Raw genomic sequence first — 21,874 nt, forward strand, 5'->3', positions numbered from 1 at the left:
TTTACATATAAAACAATAAAATAATAATAAAACAAAAAAGCAAATAAAATGTAAAACTGGTTCAAATGACAGGAAATGAAAACATTACATTACACAACACAGAGCACAGGCCCAAAAACAACATAGAAGAGGCTTTAATAAAACCGTTTAATTGTAAAGTCGCTTTAACATTAAATACAGATGTTTTATTTCTGAGGTGAGCTTGAATGCTGTTCATGATGGTGACATGGTGAAGAGTCAAGTGAACGTGGCTGTGCCATAGTTGTAGGACATTGACTGAACCTTTGTTAACAGATTAAGAAGTTTTATTAATGTTTAGGGTTCTAGTAAGACATTTATTAGCATTAGAGATGTCTCACACAAGCCTAGGTGTTAATAAGCTTAATACGTTTTATTAACGTACTTGTTTTTAACAAGACGTTTCGATTCTTGTATACTTTTATTTATTTACAGTTCCTCTCTTGTCTGTTTGTTGTTGGGTGTGGAGCAACACATGACTGTATATGGGAACTGGACCTAGCGACTCCTCCCCATGGTGTTCCAAACAGGAAGTACCCGTTGGTTCCAAGAGCCTAAGAATTATATGGAGAAATAAGCAGTTATTATTCAGTCATTCTATTGGTCATAATAACCATTCTTGCTACGATACCCTTTTGTTTTTAACATGTTCCTTATAATCGTTAGTGCAAGTTATTCAAGTTATAAGCTGGCCAATCAGAGGCCTCAGTAAAGGTGTTCTCACGTAAAACGTTGAAAACATTTGATTGACAGATTCTTCTGAGCCCACTTTCCAGGGGAAAGTGTGTGGACTTCCAACAAGCTCATTCCTGATCAGAGAGAATGGTTTCCATAGAAACGTTGACTAAGACCTTCTTGTACCAACCACTGCTTACTGACGTCGACTGGCTCCAACATGGCGGCGTCTGTATCACAAAAAATGTTGACAGAATTGACTTCATTTGGTTGGAGCTGAAAGAAAAAAACAGTTTGTATGACTGACGTCTCACTCACTCAGTCCAGTTCTCGTTTTCCGTCAATGTACCTGACAAGAAAAACCGTTTAGACGGCATTTTTCAATCAGACCAGAGATCTGAGATAATCCCAAACAGACTAAAGTTCACGGAGTGATCAAAGGGAAGAAGCTGAGAGGAATGAACGGCCTTTGCAAGAGTCAATCTAAATGAGAATCAGAACACTGAGATCCGATCCTCCCGAGGGCCGGTTTTTGTTAACTGGTGATGCAGGGTTTGACCAGAGCAGCTTAGTCACTATGTTGATTTATTTTTTCAACAGTGGTTGAGCTCTTGAATGGGTTTATAGACTGTTCTAACTCAGCAGCTTCTCACCTGCAAACACCAATGATAAACAGTGCTAACAATGTTATGTCATAAACGTCATCCCTCAGGGAGGGGCCTTTAGAAAATCGCTGGGATTGCTCAACATGAAGCTGTATGTACAACCTGAAATCAGCATATTACACAAACCCACTCATCAATGTCTTTGGTGTAGGAAGCGTCAGAGTGGAGAGGCAGCGTGAAGTCACCCCCCCCCCCCCTCTCCCGCTGGTGTGTATCTGCCCCAAAGCAAGCAGCTGCTTTCCTGCAGGGTCAAAAGTCTGCTATGGCAGATATGGGCTGAGAAGTCAACCCTGATAAGATTGTTCATGAAAGGTGATGGTGGAGAGGTGAGAAGGAAGAACTTTGGACTCACTTCCCTTACCGTTCACGTTGACTAGTGCTGCAGATCTCCAAACTGTCTCTGTTCTTCTCAAAAACCAAAACAAAGATGAAGGTTGATTTTGCACCTTTGGACGTGCCCCTACACAGGAGGGTGCAGACCGCCGCGGTCCTGCAGTGGGTCTTCTCCTTCCTTGGTCTGGGTAAGTACCAGGACTTCAGCGCAGGTTGAGTGACACATCCCAAGAGGTACAGCTTGAATGATCCTTTTGAGCTCATGCTGAAACATGTTTGTTCAGCTGATGTTCTTGAAGTGTACAAGTGGGAAGTCAAATATGTCCAAAATGTTAGCAGGAGAGTGTTTCACATGTTAAAGTTTGTCTGCTCATGAAGGAACTTTGCCATTGTTTCTGTTCACTTCTGAAGGATGTGTTGGAAAAGCTGTGAATGTCAAGCTGCCAGAACTTTCCATGAACGGTTTTTCACTACTTTTAGAAACAGTTGCAGTGGGTTTAGCTGCCAGCACCTCCATCACTTTAGGCTACATGCCGTTTTAGAGTCTTCTCTTTCCCACCTGTGTTAATCAAATCTCAAACGTGGACAGGAAGAATTGCCTTTGCAAATGTCACAGGAGAAGTTAGAATTTGATTATTCATCATTGCTGTAAAGGAAGCACATTTCCCAGGGACCCACACATGCATAACGTAACTTGACTAAATCCAAGCAACCTGTTTGCAGTTAGCCGGTGGCAGTTGTTCCCCCTGAGCTGCAGATGCCCCCCGCATGCTGCAGACCTCACTGCAGGTTTCTTCAAAGATGATTCTTCTAAATAGAACAATTCTTAAGATTTAACTTTTATACAGATTTTTCATAGTATTATTTTGAGATCTGATCACTCATTCATGAACTGTATGAAAAAATACATGTCCTAAGAGACAAATCTTGACTATAACGAGAGCTTTTAAAGCTCTCGCTATCGGACTCCGATCACCTTTTGATCTTTTCTTTTGATGATGTCATTTTAAGCCAAAAAAAACCCTGTGTCGTTTTCTAGGACATAGCTTCTGCAGAGCAGCAGGAGTTCATTAGTAATTCCCCTCTGAGTTGTGGGCGGGACTCTGTTGCTGAGAGCTTTCTGTTTACACTCTCCCGCTAGCTTACAGCCCCTCACGACTCCAACCTACTGTTAGAGATACAACTAAAAATACTGGAGTTATCCAGCCGTACAGTTCGGATCCAGATTCCAGCTCAGACTAGGAAAACAAAGACATGCATGGATCTAATTGTCTAGAAATGGATGCATCAGAATGGAGCAGAGCAGGAAGCTGGTGGCCCGTCCGGTGTAGTTAGCACTCTCGCCTCAGAGCAAGACGGTCCTGGTTCAAATCCTTTTGAGTGACATAAATAGGATCTTTTTCAAACATAATTTCTCATCTGCTCCTGATTCATAATGATTTGAATAGAGAAATACTCAGAAGCTTCAGTGTGTTTAGTTCTTACTTCAGGTTCCACCAGCCGATTCTTTCCTACTGACCTCTCAGATCTGCTGGTTTTGTGGATCACAAGTAAAAGTGGTTTAGGCCCCACACCAGAGTTATCTCTAATCTAGCAGCAGTAGACTACTTTTAAATCTATGATGTGATCCGTTCTACTTGTTCAGCAGAACAAGGTGAATGAGCTGTAGCTTTTGTCTTAATATCAGGCTGAATCTCACCTATAACTCTGTGACACCAGCTTGATCTTTGGTCTTTGTTCTTTTAACAAATAGGCTCTTATGTTCCTATCCATCTTTTCTCTTTGTTTCCAAGAGTAAAGACTTCTGTCTGTCATTATTGGACTGAAGGGCGTTTGTCAACATCCAGGAGTTTAGCAGCTCCAAGCAGGAGCAAAGAGTTTGATGGAGATTGATGGTTTGGTGATGGAACCTTGTAAAGCTGGGTTTTGTCTGGATAACTGTGGCATGAAGCAACGTTATGCTGATGACACTCAGCTCATCCTTTCTTTTCCTCTGGATGAGCTCAGTGTCAGCTCGTGTCTCTGTCTTTCTCTGACATCTCCTCATATATGAAATAAAAACATCGTCAGAACTTCTGGTTTCTCCTTTCAGTGCATCCGTTCAGCAAAACTTCCCCCTCACCTTGGGATCTTCAAAAATCATCTCCACAAAGTTCACTAAAATATTGGAGCCGTCACTGAAGACGTTCTGAGCTTCAAAGGAAGCATTTCTACCATTTTTCTTGTGTGTGTAGATTTTCTCCGACGACACTCAGAAAATCTGATCTTATCTCAGGGTTTGACTTGCACTTCTGTGCAGGTGCTTGTCATTTCTTGGCACTTCTTATGAGCATCCCAGCCTCTGCAGATAATCCAAAATGCAACTGCGTGCTTCGTTTTAATCAAACAAAGATCACTCATGTGATTCTGCTCTTCAAGTGTTTGCATGGACTTGTAACATCTTCAGATTTAAACCACAAAGCATCAAACTCCACAGCTCCTCTGTACCTGAACGCTGCTCAAGCCTTTATCCCTGCATGCACACAACACTCTGCCAATGAGCGACATCTAGTGGCTCCTGAACTACATGGCAAAAGATCAGAAGCTAAACTGTTCAGCTCCCTGATCCCTTAGTGGTGGAATGACCTTCTCATCTCAGGAGCCTCATATACAGTCATCTGCAAGAAAACGCAGAGAACTCAATCATTTTGCAACTTCTTTGGCACATGAAGAAAGAAACTCTTTTAGTCTGTGTTGAGACAGTTTTCTTACAGCACTTTGCTAAACTATGACCCTGACCTGTTTTTGTGTGTGCTTATTTTGTTCCTCATTTGTTGTTTGGTTTGTATTAAATTCTCTGCTAAGTTACTAAATCTACATGTAGCTTGCAGGGAAACTTTACGGGCTGAACCACAGGGACGTTTTTAGACTTTTTAGGATGACCAAAAGCAGCACCCTGATCTCTGATGCAGAATGGTTTGGAGATGTTCTGGGTTCCTGAAAACTGCTTAGACGGTTGACAACAACAGCAATCCTGTACTTTTTCTTTTGCTTCAATTAAATATTTGTTGTTTGATTTATAGTTTGAGTGCGAATGAGTTTATTTTTCTGAACTTTCTAAAGGTTTAACTGAGGTTTGCATCAACAATAACTAAAATAACAATTGATAGGTGACACCTATGACTCCATCAGCTCTCTGAGACATGTGGAGGCAAAAGCAGCGGTCTCCAGCCCTGCTCCTCCAGAGCTAACACCCAGCTTGTTTTCCAGTCAAAACTCTCCTTCTTGCTGCTGATAACCCGAATCAGATGAATTCTGGCATTCAGGCAGGACAGCTGCTCTCGAGGAGCAGGGCTGGAGACCACCGCTTTGGAGGCTGCATGAGAACATGTGGAGAAACTAGCACTTCCCACAGCTTGATGCTCTTCCATTATCTCCACTTTGAGCACCTTAGCACCAAGTCCTGAATGTTTTCAACAACCCTAAATGATGTCAAACCTACCAGAAATAAAGATTTTATTTAGCTATTATTTCAAAACTAGGAGTTTCTTCCAACACATCAACCGGAAATGACCAGACATATCCATTCATGTAGCGAGTGTTGTATTGAAGTGAATGTCTCTCCTCAGCACCCCTCTGCATCTCCCTGTTCATCTACCTGCTCTTCACCCGCTTCTGGCTGGTCAGCGTGCTGTACGCCACCTGGTGGTACATTGACTTTGACACTCCCGCACGTGGAGGCCGCAGGGTGCCCTTCTTATGTGGCCTCAGAGTTTGGAAGCACATGAGGGATTACTTCCCCATTAAGGTGAGAGAAAGAGATTCTGAAGCTGTTGTGCCTGTTTTCTGTCCAAACAAGTGGCTTCCTAAAGGAAACCTTCAAGTCTATGTGAGTTCCAGATGATTCATCCATCTTCTAAACGCGTTTTGTAGCTTTCGGGGTCACGGGACTGCCAAAGCCTATCCCGGCCACATGTGGGCAAAGGCATGGGACATTCCTGTGACATGTCGCCAGTCTGTCACAGGGCCACAATCACAAACCACACTCACACCTAGGGACAATTTAGAGAAACCATTTTACCTGTGGATCATGTTTTTGGATGGTGGGAAAAGAAAACCCACGCATGCACAGGGAGAACATGCAAACTCTACACAGAAAGGTCCCCCATTGGTGTTCTGGTTCAGGTCCCCCAGCTGGGACTTGAACCGGGGATCTTCTTGCTGTGCATAGGTCCAGATTAGTTGGCTAAAAATCGAACTACATCAATTCATTTGATCCAGTCACCCATCTCCAGCTTCTCACAATCAGAGGTACTCTATCTCTGCTCTTGGCAGCCAATGAGCTGCATTAAAGAACATTTCTACTTTTTTTTTTTTGTGGTTAAAATAGTCTCTTCTCAGGATCTGAACTCAAAACACGCCCACCACCAAAAACTTTTCTGAATGACTTTATGACACCTGATAAAAGCATCTTTATTATGGACATAACTGAATAGACAGAAGCAATTTACACTCAGGAAAACATTTCTTTCTTAGCTTTTCGTCAAATGTTAAACATCAGCCTGGGATTGATCTCTGTACCCTGACTGAAAATATTTGTTTGGCTTCTCCGGGTGACATGCGTCATCTTTAAAAGATGAAAAGTCCAGGATGAGGGCAAACAAGATGGTTAGAAGTAAAACTGTATGTTTTTGTGTCTGACAACACAAGTTTTGCATGAGCTGCCATTATGAGCTCTAAAGAGAAATACATTTTGATTTTTTTTATCTTTATGGCTCCTTTTGTGTGTTTTAAAGCATTAGACGGTAAAACGATAATAACAACTGTTAACAAATTTCTTCAAGTGGTTTTACAAAAGCAAAACCCAGAAAGGTCAAATCGCAGAATCTGCTGCCGGTTTTAGAGCGATTGATATTCTGCGTTTCAGTGATCTCACCACGTGCTGCTGCAGACAAGAAACATTTCAGAGTTCATGAAATCTGCAACACAAACGTTTCCACTGTAGCATCCCAGCTAGGAGCTGGCATCTCAGCACCAAGCCAGAAAAATCCATTTCACCCTGAAGAAGAAGGGAGGTTTATTTGTAAAGGTTAACTCTAGACTCAGATAAAGAAAAGTCATGTGTTAATTACTGGGGCTCCTCTCACAGTCTCCTGTGTCCCTCTTCTGGACGTTAGCAGGTAGTGTCTCACCATCACTCCTTTATTAGAGAAAGGGCTCTCTGTTTTAGCTCAAGCTTCAGTCCATCTTGTTCTGTTGCGTCTGTCTTGTTTCAATTCTTAAAATGATCGCATTGTTTTTACAAAGTGTAAAGCTTTCTCAGACAAGATCTCCCAGATTCATGGATAAACGGTGTGTCCTGGGGCAGACCTTGGACTGTGCTGATAAGACTGAGCGCAAAAACAAACATGTGTGTTCAATAACATGATGGCAGCAAAATATTTTCTGCACAAAGTGTAAATAAAAATGCATCCGAAAAGTAAAAAAGCTGAAATTGTAGAGAAAAAACAAGACTGGACCTTATTTTAACATTCATTCATTCATTCATTCATTCATTCCTGCATCCATCTTCTAAACCCGTTTAGTCTCTTTTCGGGGTCACAGAGCTGCCGGAGCCTATCCCGGACTCTTGTGGGCAAAGTATTTTAATCATGACTCTCTAAAATAATATGGCTTTTGTAAGTCTAAGTTCACTTTACTGACTGACAAACTAATTGGTCCAGAAAAGATGAAAAAGCAAAGAAGTGCTAAAATCATGCAACTAATACTCCCCTTTGTAATTTTGCACTTTTTCCAAGAATAAATTGCTCTACTGTCCTGACATGGCAGATTTATTGTCACAATTTACTTCTAAGTTCAGTAAAGATCTGAGCATCCTCTTTACAAACTTTAATGGTTAAATAATCCTTTCCCTGGAGTCTCTTCCAGCAGTAAATCACACCCTGCACCATCTGACTTTAAGCCACATGAAGCCTTTTACAAAGACTCCATGCATGCATGCAGAAGGAGAAGCAGTGAGCCTAATTAGCCTCGATGGCATGACCTTTCCCACAATGTCTATTCACAGCATCAGTGGCATGCTCAAAAACCCTCCTTAACCTATGCGTTTAAACATTTAGAGGATAAATATGCATGGAAACACATCTCTGTGCAAATGTGACTTAAAGCTCAAAGTGAGAGAAAAAGCTGGACACTCTGATGAAACAACATGGGAGTTTTTGTTGCAGGATGGTGACAGAAAAACCAATGAATGGGCAGGGAAATGTGCTCCCAAATTGTCAAAAAATAGAGGAAAATCACTACCTTTGGCCTTAAGCGGTGTTGATGCTCTTATTTAGGTTGACAAACAAAAAAATCTTGATCAAAAAACCCACATGATCTATTTTGAATGAGGAGAATGTCCCATTGATACAAATAAAGAAATAATAGGATTAGACATGACAACGGACGCAGATTCACGTTTTTTTAATAGAGGATTTAGTGAATTACATGTCCCTTTTTGAGGATTTGCAGGCTTAAATCAACAAAATCTCCTAAATTGAATTAAGATGTAACTAATATAATACCTTTCTGTACCAGTCCAAGAGGCCTGAAGATGTTGTCTGATGTCTCTCTGAGAATCTGTCAATCAAACACTGACAGATGTTTGATGTGAGATCACATGCCTTTATTGGGGCATCTGATTTGTCAGTTAATAACTTGAATAACTTGCAAAAAAGAACACAAATCATAAAAAAAATAGTATGATCAAAAACACAATAATAATAAAAGGCATCAGAGCAAGAATGGTTATTCGGACCAATGGAATGAATGAGTAACAGCTATTTACTTCTTTATAGAAGTCTGCGGGATTTTGGCTTCTTGAAATCAGCAGCTACTTCCTGTTTGGAACGCCAGGGGGGAGGGGTCACTCTGTCCAGCTATCTTATACACTCAATGGTCTGAGCATATGTCAAATAAGTAATTTTGCTTGACCTTTAGCCCACAAACTAAGTCACACAGTTCAAATGTTTCCTCTTTTTTTTTCTGCCTTTCTGATTGATCAGTGAATGTACGATGGCGTTCAGATACATCCGTGGGACGCTCAGTATCTGTTCTCTGAGGAGGGCACTCACAAATGCAGAGAAGAGGCAAGCAGGTTGAGAATGAACCAACGAAAGAACAAACTCAAGGAAATCCAAAATTAAGCTGAAACAGTGCAGGAACCAATCCAATCACCTGATGAAACCAAAATCACAAACCAAGACAAGACATGACAAAGGCCTCAAAAAAAAAAAAGGCAAAAATGTGACTTCCTGTTTGACGCAGATTTGAAAACAGACGGACTGGAGCCTGGTCTGTTCAGTTCAATATATCTGCTTCTGGACTCTTATAGACCAGCAGTTCAGGCCCCTCTGACTCCATGTCAAAACAGCTTCACAGCAAACACTCCCACAGTCTGGGTTCTTTTTTGGTTTGGTTGGCTATTCGCTGAGACCAATTATTATTATTTTCTATCATGTCAGAGATTGAAAGTGCGTATAAATGCTCAAAAGTTAATGAAGTTTTCATCTAAAACAGCAACCACTACAGAGTTGGGAGAGCAGCTGTCAAATCAATGCAGAAACTGCTGAGGGACCCAACAGCCAGCACCTTACTTTAGTCCCCATCCAAAAACCTATGTTAGCTGTCTAAATAAACACAAAGAATAAAATATAATAGAAGGATTTTATTTCAACGTTTCTAAAGTGCAGATTTCAAAATGTTAGCCTTAGACAGCAGCAGGTAAACGGGTGCTCAGGAGTTCCTGCTGGAACACCAAATTCCCTCTGTCACGCGCAACCTTAGCTCAGAAAAACCACAAATCCTCCAAAAAAAGGTCACAGGCTCGGTGCAAGTAAAGGCATGCTCCAGCTTTTATTGCAGTTCGTTTGCATCAGCAGGGCAGTGACCAGCACTTTATCGATTAACTGGCTGATGAAGTTGACGGACACCAGAGAGAAAAAGGCAAATGAAAGTGTCAGAATTCTTGCTGGGGTTTCCTTAAAGTTTGCTTCTTGTGTTGCCAGAATTCTGAAAATGTTCAATTTTTTTCGCTAAGAGTCACAGAGTGAAAGCTTGTCTAAACCTTCAGGGTAAACAAAGTATTTGCCTGCCTGGGTGTATATATGCTTTATCAGTAATTTTTGTGTCAGTTAAATAGTCAAAATCACATAGAAGATACACATTTATACACATTTCTTAGTAGAGTCCCGTGGTTCTAACTTGAATGTACCAAGTGTCAACGGTAGCAGCAAAGTGTATCTGCAGAAGCTGTTCGCTCATGGATCAGAGAAAATGCTGACTGCTGTCAGGCTGATTTGGTGTCCTTCCATTGGCTGGGGGGGGGGGGGGGGGGGGGGGGGGTGTCATGCAGTCACACAATGTTGAAATGCAGCATTAAGGCACGTGTCTGGACTGCAGCTGACCGCATGGAGACAGAAAACTCAACTATCGATTACTTCATTTGGTCGTTGTGTCAAAGGAAACGGTCCTGAGGTTCTCGTGTTTCGAACTGAACTCCCGTTTAGAAAGCAGACCTTCAGCGCAGTAACGTTTTCTCACTCATTCTCAGGTCAATGAGTGTAAATGTCATACTTTGCAGAGTTTTGCCCCATAATGTACCAAGTTTGTTTCTGAGGCAAAGAGCATTTCGGTGGAAACTGATGTGTCTTCCTTCTTAATTTGTAAAGTTCAGTGTTTGCATCAAGACATCAATGAAAATAATTAAAAGGTTTCAGTTTTTTGTTTTTTTCGCTTGTTTTTTTGTGTATTTGGGATCTCCAAATTAGCTTCAAACAAGGTGGTTGCTGTTCTTTTCTGAGGTCCTGGTTAAAAAACAAAACAACCTAACACAATACAGTATGTTACTATGGAGACAACAAAATAATTCACAAAGTCAAAATAGAACATAAAGAACAGTCCCTGAAACTTGACTGGACGTTGGCAACATGAAAACACTAAGCTTCAGAGTTTGGAGTTAAAAATAAAGTTTTCGGTGTTTTTAATATTTTATTTATGCATTTTTCTCATGATGGAGGACACGTATAAAAAAACTTAAGCCTAAAATGAGATTTCTTAGTGTTTCTTTATTCAAACCATTGCAAAACAGAACATTATCAAAATCAACAAATGTAATTATCAAACCAAACCCAAGAGCGTGATCTGTTTTGGTGAATAAGAGAACATCTTCTGGTTAATGCATAGCTGTGACCCTTTTATGAGGGGACACTGTTTGATAGACAGTTTGGGACTGTGACTTTGTCAAGAATTGCCCCAGTGTAGGCAGACTAACTACTAATTTAAGAATCAGTTAAGGGACTTGCAAGAAAGAAGCCCATTTTTACCTGTAAAACCCTCATATTGTGCACTGAGACCAGTTTTAGGCCTCTTGTCTGTTTGTATCATGAAGGTCCTGAAACATCCAATAGTTTTTCTGAAGACGGTCGATCCAGCTGCTGCTCTCTATCTTCTCCTAGTTAGTGAAGACGGCTGATTTGGACCCAAAACACAACTACATCCTGGGCTTTCATCCTCACGGTGTGCTGGTGGCAGGAGCCTTCACCAACTTCTGCACCTACGCCACAGGCTTCCAGAAGTTGTTTCCGGGCCTCACCACCTACCTGCTCATGCTGCCGTTGTGGTTCAGAGCTCCTTTCTTCAGAGACTACGCCATGTGTGCAGGTGTGGAAACACTTTGAAGGGCATGCAACAAGAATTCCTTTTAAACAGTCTACACTTTTGAGGCTTGAGCTATGACTAAGAGCACACAAGTCACACAGAATATTTTATTCTATCCAAAAGTAGTTACATAATTAGAATCTCAATAAGAGAAAATGTGTGACTAACACAACACTATATTCTTTATAAGTCCTATACAAGTTTCATTAAGAGTTCTTCAGTCCTTGAACACTCATCCTTGAATGCACGTTTATCCCACAGTGTTCACACTGGATAAAACAAGAAGGGGCTTCTTATTCTTTTTCTTTTGCTACTATTCACATGCGTGTGTCCTCCCACTGTCGGCTTGGTGTAAAACGTCAAAGCAGTGTAAATTTGGCGACTCTTGTCCCAGGCTTTTTCTTTCACAGCTCTGTTCTAATAAATGAAAAACTTGGTGTCATCAAATTCCAATCGGGAACAAACTACAACTAATTATTTCTCTTCTACGATCAATTTTCAAACCGCTGGAACTTCTGTGAATAAAAAGAGACGCCATCCAGTCCCTGGTTGGATTAAAGTTCGACCTGGTTTAACTTTCAACGTGTGTTCATTGGTCACGCATTTTGTGAAGAGTCCAAAAATGTTTGTAGATACTTGTGTAGCTGTGCGTGAACGCAAAAATTTGGAACGCAGAAGTCCAAAAATTGCATTTATGTACGTTTATGCAGCTATTCCATTGGAAGATGTTGCTTGAACATGCGTTGCTGAGGGTGATGTGAGTGTAACTTGAGACATTGCACTTTATAGTAGATTAAGATTGGATTTCTGCTTCAAAAACAGTGAAAAAAAACTAAAAAGACAACTTTTGTTTCACTTTTACATGCGTTACAAAGTTAACTGATTCTTTTTTTTCCTTTCTTTCCTTACAATAATGGTTATTGTAGTCCCTTCCACCGAAAGACTTGTTTTCTTTTGGTTAACTTTAGCTTAATTTGACTTCTGTTGTTTATGACATACATAACTCCTGCAGCAGCTATTACCTGTGAGGTCTACAATATGAGTAAAGGAGGCAGAAGTCCTTCACTGTAGTTTATAATATATATATATATATATATATATATATATATATATATATATATATATATATACTGATTTCGACTTTGCAGGACTGATTCCTTCAGACAAAGAAAGTGCGAGCTATCCTCTTCGCCAAAAACGTGGTGGGAACGCTGTCGTCATTGCGGTTGGTGGAGCTCCAGAAGCTCTTGATGCTCATCCTGGGACGTTCAACGTGCTTTTAGCTAATAAGAAAGGATTCATCAAAATGGCCATGGAGCATGGGTAAGAGGACGGAGCCTGAGGGCGATGACTGTGTTCTGCTCTTTCTGATTCTCAAAAGTTGTTCTGTTTGTTGAGACAACGCTGACATTCATTTCATGACAAGCTTCACAAACCTTCAGCTTGGCCTCTCAAAAGATGGATTTTATCGAAACTATTCGTGGAAAATTTGAGCATAGATTGCACAATCATTTCAAAGAATGGCATTCTCAATTACCATACTTTTTTTTTTTTTTTAAATGAAACCTCTTCCAGAGCTCATCTTGTACCTGTCTTCTCCTTTGGAGAGAATGAAGTTTATGATCAAGTTGAAAACCCGCGAGGAACCTGGCTCCGATGGATACAGGAACACCTGCAAAGGATCATGGGAATCTCCCTGCCACTGTTCCACGCGCGTGGAATTTTCCAGTACTCTTTTGGTCTTCTCCCCTACAGACGACCAATCACGACAGTGGGTATGTAGGAAGGTCGGCACGTCCACAAAACATGAAGGGCTTCCAAACAAAAGAAGCTCCAGAGCTGTGTCCACCTCATGAGTGCATACGGGTGAAAAATGGGTAAACCTGTATGGGGCATCGAGGAAATAAATATAAAGATCTTAGACCACTCGGTGAGCCCATATAGACAATGATTTTAGTTTCTATTGGCATGCTGTGGGTGACAGGAAACGCCCACTCAAGTGACCACTTCCAATTAAAAGTCAATGTAAACACGTTTTGGATTTCTGCATTCAATGTGAGATAGGCATGGGTAGCTACGCACATTTTTAAGACCGTTTTTGGGCTATACATATACCACCCATGCCCATGCTTATCTGCTATAGCTATCTCACATTGGTGGGGTCCATGTGACTAAGGCTTAAAGCGAAAAATGGCGTTTGTTTTTGTAATTAGTAGCAGTTGAGCAGTAATGACACACTAGGACACTCTAATTGGACAGTATCACTCATCAGTGCAGCAGATCATGGAGGTGAAAAGACTGAAACTCAGCGTTCTCTCCTTTTCTGCAGTTGGCCGGCCAATAAAGGTGGAGAAAAAACAGAAGCCCACACCTGAGGAACTTGATGCCCTCCATCAGCTGTACATGGATGAACTCAGCGAGTTGTTTGAGGAACACAAAGGCAACTTTGGCGTGGACAAGGACACACACCTGAACTTTGTGTAATCTGGAGTGACAGAAAATAAATGTATTTGTTAATATTTATTTGTAAAAGTTCTGCTATTGCAAGTTCAAATGTTTCTAGGCTCTTTGGGGCTTTTGACATCTCAGTTTGTGCTGCGAGAACTTTATAATCTGAATAAAATACAAATTAATTTTACAAGTAATTACTGTCAAACGGGTCTGTTTTATAATGCAGCTAGCAATAGAAAAAAAAATCCAAATATTAGCTGAAAATGAAAATTAAAAAACTCAAAATCCCTTGTTCACTGATTCTGTTTATTTTTCAATTATTTTTAAAGAGGACGAATTTTAACCAATTCGTCCTCTTTAACTATATTTTTTGTTTCTGAACTTCTGGAAATAGATAAGACAAACAAGCACACACATTTGGGAGGCTCCGCCCATTGATTTGAACATTTGAGATGCTGTGACTCTGTGATTTTTACGAAAACCTGTCAGATTTACTCAGCAAGCTGATGTCTCACTGACTTCCCAGCTTTATCAAAAGCTCTGACATAGAGCCTGCAGTGATCACGTTCTTCCAACATTTCGGAACTCTCCATCCCTCTGAAGGCATGAATGCCACCAGAATGCATCCATCCATCTGTCTATCCATCCATCCATCCATCTGGTACATTTTGCGGGGTGACTAGACTAAGGTGGGGTCCACCCTAAACAGGTTGCTAGTCTGCTGCAGGGTTCAGCTCAATGAATAAAGTTAAGCAATTAAAACCACAAGGAAATCATGACATTGACAACATATTTTCTGATGCGTTGCTTACTTGGTCTTAGTTGAGGTGTAGACTATTTTTAAAGATACTTCAAAAGCACAGTCAGCATAAACCAATCTGAACTTTTTTTTTTTTTTATCAGTGGAAGGTTGTTTATTTTGCAACCAGGACATGTTTGCAGACATGGTTTAAAACCTGTGACCTAAAGAGATTTCATATCATCTTCTCTGTAGATGCTGCTGATTCTATAATACGTTTTTACAACATGATTAGACAGTATTAAATTCTATTCTTGCATCTGCAGCTTCACATTTTGCACTTTATGAAACAGTATCAGGGGGTAAAGTTGGATTCTGCAGCTAAAACTATAAAGAAAACAAAAAAGAAACAGCTTTTATCTCATCATTACATGTGCTACATAGTTGACTCCAATCATGTTTTGATCTGTTGTAAAAGCATTCCCAGTGGTCTTTTAATTATGATTAAACCGTTTTTAGACAAAAAAATAAAACAAAAAACGGGTATTGTTTTCTAGGACATATTTTCTGCAGAACGAACGGCAGGAGTTCATTAGAAATTCACCTCTGAGCTTTGGGTGGGACTGTTGGCAATCCGGCCCCCCTTCCTGTTACCCACAACAGAGAGCTCTGTATTTACACTCATACAGCCCCTCATGCCCCTCATACAGCAAACGTAACATTACAGGTGCAACAAAAATGGTAAGAAATACTCGAGCTATCGGAGGAAAGCAAAGATCTGGATCCATTCATGTATAAGTGGCTCGGCCAGCGTGGTTTTTACATCACAAATAAGCTCTTTTTTAAATGGCATTTTTTGTCTGTTCCTGATTAACAACAATTTGAATACAAAAATACTTAGAATTGCAAATTTAGGCTTAATCTTATTTATACATGCCCTCAAGAACATGTTAAAAGTACCTTTTTTATTGGAGTGGGTCTTTGAAATGATGATTATTTTAGTCTTTTCACAATGATAGACTTGAGGACACCACAAAAGCTTCAACAAGAACATCAAAGCAACACAAATTTCTATCCATCTTGCATTCCTGCTTTGTCCCACTCAGGGTGATGGGGTTGCTGGTGCCTATCCCAGCTACTGGAGGACGGAGGGTGATGGACAGTTCACCAGTCCATTGCAAAGCCACACAGACACACACTCAAACTAACTCCATCTAGACAAGTCAGTCACCAGTCAGCCTATGCAAGCAAACTCCACACAGAAAGGACAGAGCTGGGATTAAAACCAAGACCTTGTGAGAAGACAGTGCTAACCACTACCCCACTGTACCAACCTTAGAAACTACCATGTCTTTTTTTCTTCCTGGAAAAGGGTCTAAGGAGCAGACTTTATTATGCAACAGCTGGCTTTCGTTTCCAAACGATAAGAAATGTCTGTGAACTTTGGCAGGAACCTTTTTCATTATATTGCAACGTCCTGATGCTTCCAAATGAAATGAGTTGCAGACTGGGCAATGTCCCGATGGTTTCAACACAGTTTGAGCAACATTGTGTCTGTGTGTGTGTGTGTGCACGTACACACATGTATGTGTGTGTTAGAATGCAAAAAATACTGGCAGAGGGAAATATTAAGTCAAATAATCAGGGAGACATCATTTGGGCTTTCAAACTTATGTCAGTGGAGCGGGGAACAAAGATGGACAGTCTTCCATGAAGTAGATCACATTGGAGAGCATTGGTAACCCTTGTGCTATCCTAGGCACTTTAACATTGGGAGTTGGGTCATCTAGACCCACTAGACAGTGCTCTGAACCTTTTTTCTTCAATTATTTGTGATCTTCACTGGTGTCCGTGGATTACATGAAATCTTTCCACCTTTATCCACCTTTGTCGTGGTAGGAATAACATGCAATGTAAGGGTGGGGTCATCTAAGAAAGCACAAAAGCAGGGTTCAAGCTGAACTAATTTGTACAAGATGATCTGGGGAAAAAGCACAATTGATTTACAATTGATTCACATTTAAAGACGCTGGTCAAAGTACAAAAAACTTGAATTCATGGAAGCTGATATCTTATCTTCGCTTTTCTCACAAGAAAACAAAACATAAATGGAGTTCCTGTCCCAGAAGTGGGAAACATGCATGATCCTAAAATCATCAAATTTACAAAAATACAGACTGTAACAGAATTAATATAATGGTGATAAAAAGGGTAATTGATTCCATTGTTGAGCTGCTAACCTATATTTGCAATTTATCCTTTCAAACAGGACATTCCCACACAAAATGAAAACAGCTAAAGTCATCCTTTTATACAAATCAGGGGACAAACCTCAACTCAAAAATTACAGACCAGTGTCTTTACTCTGCCAATTCTCAAAAATACTCACAAGGCTGGAAACTTTTGTTGAGAAACATAAACTAATGTCTGACGACCAATATGGTTTAAGAAAAAATAGATCAACAACCATAGAGATTACGCTACTAACTGAGAAAATTATAAATTATTATGAGGAGTTAAGATTAGGAGTTTTCATCAATATGAAAAAGACTTTTGACATTATCGATCATAATCACATTTTAATAAACAAACTGGAAAGAAGACAGCCGTGGGTGATAATATTGACAAGGGTCAATATTAGGCCCAACACTGTTCATCCTGTACATTAATGACATATACAATATCAGGGAATTGTATAAGTATATATATATATATATATATATATATATATATATATATATATATATATATATATATATATATATATAGTAAGTAGGGAAACTTAAACAATGGTTCAACATAAATAAACTCTCACTCTATGTTGACAAAACAAAATTCATGATTTTTGGAAAGTGCCATATTCCCGCAGATTTAGGGAAAAACTCATCATACACTCACTCACAAAGCACGATTACTAATATTTTCATTGATAATACTGCCATATTTACAGTACAATGTGGAAGTTTGGGGAAATACTAAACTAATTTTACCCAAAAAAGTGCATTCGTACTACAAAAAAGACAATTTGTTTATCAATGTATGGTGTGGATTTATGGAACCAATTGAATGAGGGTTTAAAACAAAGCAAAAGTTGACATGTTTTGAAAAACCTACAAGATGTCACTGTTGGAACTTTACAAGGCTAGAAATGATCAACAAGATCAAATGAACAAATGTTTCTTTCGCATAGATGTTATACAGAGGGATCATTAAATGTTTTGAGAATGAAAGAAGATAAATGGATGTATTCACAATGTAAGGTGTTGTAAAAACACAATTTTTCTACTTCCTATTCCTTTTCGAGGACATTGTTTTGTTTTATTTGTCTATTATATGTTTATTTTTATTTTGTGTTTGAAGGACAAACTGAAATGATTCCTCTATTCACAAGAAGTTAGGGATATTGTAATTTACATTAGTGCTTTTATTGTTTGGTGTGAATTTTCATTAAATCTGTAAAAAAGGCCTTTGATATGATTAATATTACCCCAAAATTAAGCCAAATAATGAAGAGAGCCACTAATAATAGAAAGTGACCATTTTCAATAGCAAGTATTTCCACCATTTGCTGCAATGACAGCTTGACGGTGACATCTCCTGCTCTTCATTAGCCTCTTGATGTTGTTCTGAGGCGTTCCACTCTTTCTCAAGTTCTTCATGCAGTTCTGCCAGGTCACTTGGGGGTCCGATCATCCATCCAGTCTCTGCTTCTGCTGGTCCCAGGCGTTCTCTGTAGCATTCAGGTAAGAGGTCAATGCGGACCAAAACACATGAGACACTTGAACTTCCTGAAGTCCAGCTGTGACAAGTGTGGCACCATGTGGTGGAGCGTTATCATCCATGAACAGAGAGTTGAGGGTGTGCTGGTGGAACTGGAGGATGATGAATTCTATGATGTTTCTGAGGTAAGAACGCGCAGTAATGGACCATCCACAATAACCAAATTGGTTTTGCACTGACTGGTGATGCCTGCCAAGACTGTCACACCTCCTCCACCAGTGCCAACCTTGGGAACCATGTTAACCTCACCTTGCCTTCTCCAGGAACACTGACGACCATCATTTCTGTGCAAAATGAACCGACACTAATCAGTGAACAGGACGGTAGACCACTGTTGCATTTTCCAGGACACACAGTCCTGTATCCACTGTAAATATTCACGGTGGTGTCTTGATATCAGTAGAATCACCTGCTTCATAGAGCGGTGGAGTCGGTTGTGAATGGTTTGTCTGTAAACCTTAGTACCCTTCATATTTGTTAAACAGGCCTGCAGCTGTGTGGCGTTTGCTAAGCCATGTCTGAGGTCAGAGGTCCTGAGGTTCTGGTCATGGTTGTGGTCTGTCACTGGCGGCGCTCCACTCCTGGGACTGTCATAAACTCTGCCAGTAGCTCTGTGTCTTGATGCAAGTCTGCTGATGAGACTTTGAGACAAGTTCACCTGCAACATTTGACTGTCTACTACCAACCTGAAGGCGCTATGACCAGGTGGTGCTGCTCGTCCGTTTACCCACGTCGTGTGTTTATGGCTGTTTGAATGTTGAACTTGGAATGACTTACTGACAAAACCTGCTTTTTCTACTCACAGAATGTTGAAGTTGATGCCACATTGGAACACTTTTTTCAAGACTTTTTTGTTTTTTTTGGGGTATTTCATCCAAGATGTATCCCACCCCTCACCTGATGACACATGGCATCTGCTCAACACTATACCAGTATTTTGTGGATTAATTCATTGAATTTTTTCAACATCAATAAATCATTAAATATTATTGAACAAAAACAAAAGCAAAAAAAAAACCCAAATGTATTGGTTGCATTTAGAAACTATTTTTCAAAAAAGTCCAGCATCAGTCTACAAAGCTTTCGTTGCTGTCCTGACTAATAAAGATATTACAAGCTGTACTTTCATATTGCAAGATTGAATCCCTGATGTAACCTGATCATTTCTCAACAGCACTCTTGTGTCAAGGACAGCTGCTTTCATCCAAAAGCTGAATTGCATCAGATAGAAAACTGAAAAATCTTTTTTTTAAGTGCAAAGTTGAAATGGTATTTGTTGTAATAAAGTCAGGAGAGGTGAAGCCAAGTTGGATGTTGGGATGTCAAGTAAAGCTGCAAACTAGACTTGTAGAGGCAAGAAAACAGAAGAAATATTTTATCTTATCATACGTCTGTAAACGAGGAGAATGAATGTGACTTTTTGACTATAAATAGAAGATAACAAATGCACCAGATACAGCCACTGTTATGAAATCAAACACTGACAACACTGCCATTGCCATTTTAACTGCATTTAATTTTCAAGCATCAACAAAATATTCAATTTATAAAAATACAGAAAAAGTAATGATTGGATATGTTTCTCAGGATGACAACATTTGCTGAGCTGTATGCCCAGCAGATCAAGCAGGCATGTGACTCCCACAGGATCTTTGCTCTCTCATCTAGAAACTCATGTAAAACTGTCAAACATTATGGAAAATGAAACAATTAAACAAGTAAAGCAAAGACATGAGGCTTTTCTATAAAAAAATGAACAATTTCATTACCTACATGGGCATGAGTTAATTTACAGCATCATAAACGGCATGTTCATGAGTACATTAGATAAGAAGGTTTCGTATTATCTCGAACTTCAGAAAAACATGTTTGTCTACTGAGTGAGAGTACGATGTGCACCAAAGAAGAGGCCTAAGCAGCTTCCACCAACAGGGTGGAGCACAGCATCTGAGTACATTTCTGTCTGACAACAGGAGAGCTGATCAGAGGCTTGAAAAATCACGCTGGAACACGCCCTCTTTAACAAGTTTAAACTTGATTTCTGAAAATAAAGTCAGAAAAAGGTGGGAGCTGTTGCTGGTGGAAATGTCAGCCATCTCTGGATGCTTGGAGGAACATTTTCACAGGATGGAGACACTGACAGCAGCTGTGAAGGGAGCATAATAAATGCACATTTGTGACTGTTATGAGGTAATTTGACCATAGTGGGCTGGTTGTGACAGAAGGCAGACATTAAAGACCCAAATTGTAATTTTGGTGTTTTTAACATGTTCTTTTTGTGATGATGGAATGGAGGATATAAATAAAATTAAGCACAAAATTGCATTTCTAAGTATTCTTTTTTTCAAATTTTTGTGAATCAGGAAAAGCCGAAGAAAATGTGGTTAGAAAAAGCCTGTACTTTTTATATATGATTATTATACGGCAAGCTCCATTCTGATGCATCCACTGTCAGACAAACAGATCCATGTATGTCTTTGTTTTCCTTGTCTGAGCTGGAATCTGGATCCAAACTGTACGTCCGGGCAGAACCAATATTGATCTCAATGTAATGTTGGATTGGGGGTGTCAAGGGCTCTAAACTAGCAGGAGAGTGTGTCAACAGATGGATGATGGGAAATGGTCCTGTCCCCAACTCAAATGTAAATTCCTAATGAACTCCTGCCAGTCTGCATATTATAAAATGACAGGTTTTTTTGAATTTGCCTAAAAATGGCCACTGGGAACACTTTAACAATAGATCAAAGGTGATCAGAGTGCGACTTTAAACTTTTGAATTTGAAAAACAAAGATTTACTTTCAGCTAAGAATAACAGCTGTTCACAGAGCTACAGCAATCCTCCTAACATCTCCTTGACAAACAGCTTCTCTCTGTCAGGAGACAACTGGACTTCCCCATTAAGCAGATGAAGCCTCCTCCAGCAAATGCAACTCAAGCAAAGGGTCTTTCTTCCCTCCACAAACAAATCAACTCAATCTTTTTTCAATGAAAATTGCATAAAAGTCAAATGAAACCCCAACACTTCCTTGAGCGTGGTGACATCATCAGTGATGTCATTCAGTTTTAAATCCTATTTCTTTTAATTGAACAAAGCACAATACATCACCATATACATGCATACACATATATACATACCTATATACATACATACATACATACATACATACATACATACATACATACATACATACATACATACATACATACATACATACATACATACATACATACATACATACATACATACATACATACATACATGCATACATACATACATATATATATGCACATAGATGTATATATATTCACATAAATGTATATATTCAGTAGGTCAAAATTCAGTTTCACAGGCTGCTATCCTCTCACAAGTTGGCTGATGGGATCAACAATAGTGAGACGTGATGGAGACCCCAACAGCAGCTTTGCAAATGGTTGAAATTCCAGCAGATCCAGCAAGTCTCCATTCTCAGATGTTCTGAGACCCTCAGTATGAACAACTGTGAACGTCGCTCAGCATCTCTCATTGAACATCAG

At 39.8% G+C, this 21,874-nt stretch overlaps 1 protein-coding gene across 1 annotated transcript; it reads left to right on the plus strand.

Moving 5' to 3' along the window:
• The first annotated feature begins 1,625 nt into the window (after positions 1–1,625).
• On the plus strand, positions 1,626–14,113 carry mogat2 (monoacylglycerol O-acyltransferase 2). The gene is made up of 6 exons (XM_023962786.2): positions 1,626–1,879; positions 5,300–5,478; positions 11,168–11,372; positions 12,518–12,692; positions 12,945–13,144; positions 13,699–14,113. The coding sequence occupies exons 1-6, from the start codon at positions 1,786–1,788 to the stop codon at positions 13,851–13,853; spliced, it is 1,008 nt and encodes a 335-aa protein (XP_023818554.1). The 5' UTR covers positions 1,626–1,785; the 3' UTR covers positions 13,854–14,113.
• Positions 14,114–21,874: the final 7,761 nt, after the last annotated feature.

This window comes from Oryzias latipes, chromosome 14, assembly GCF_053564925.1.
Source record: "Oryzias latipes strain Hd-rR chromosome 14, Olatipes_Hd-rR_3.1".
Lineage (NCBI taxonomy): Eukaryota > Metazoa > Chordata > Actinopteri > Beloniformes > Adrianichthyidae > Oryzias > Oryzias latipes.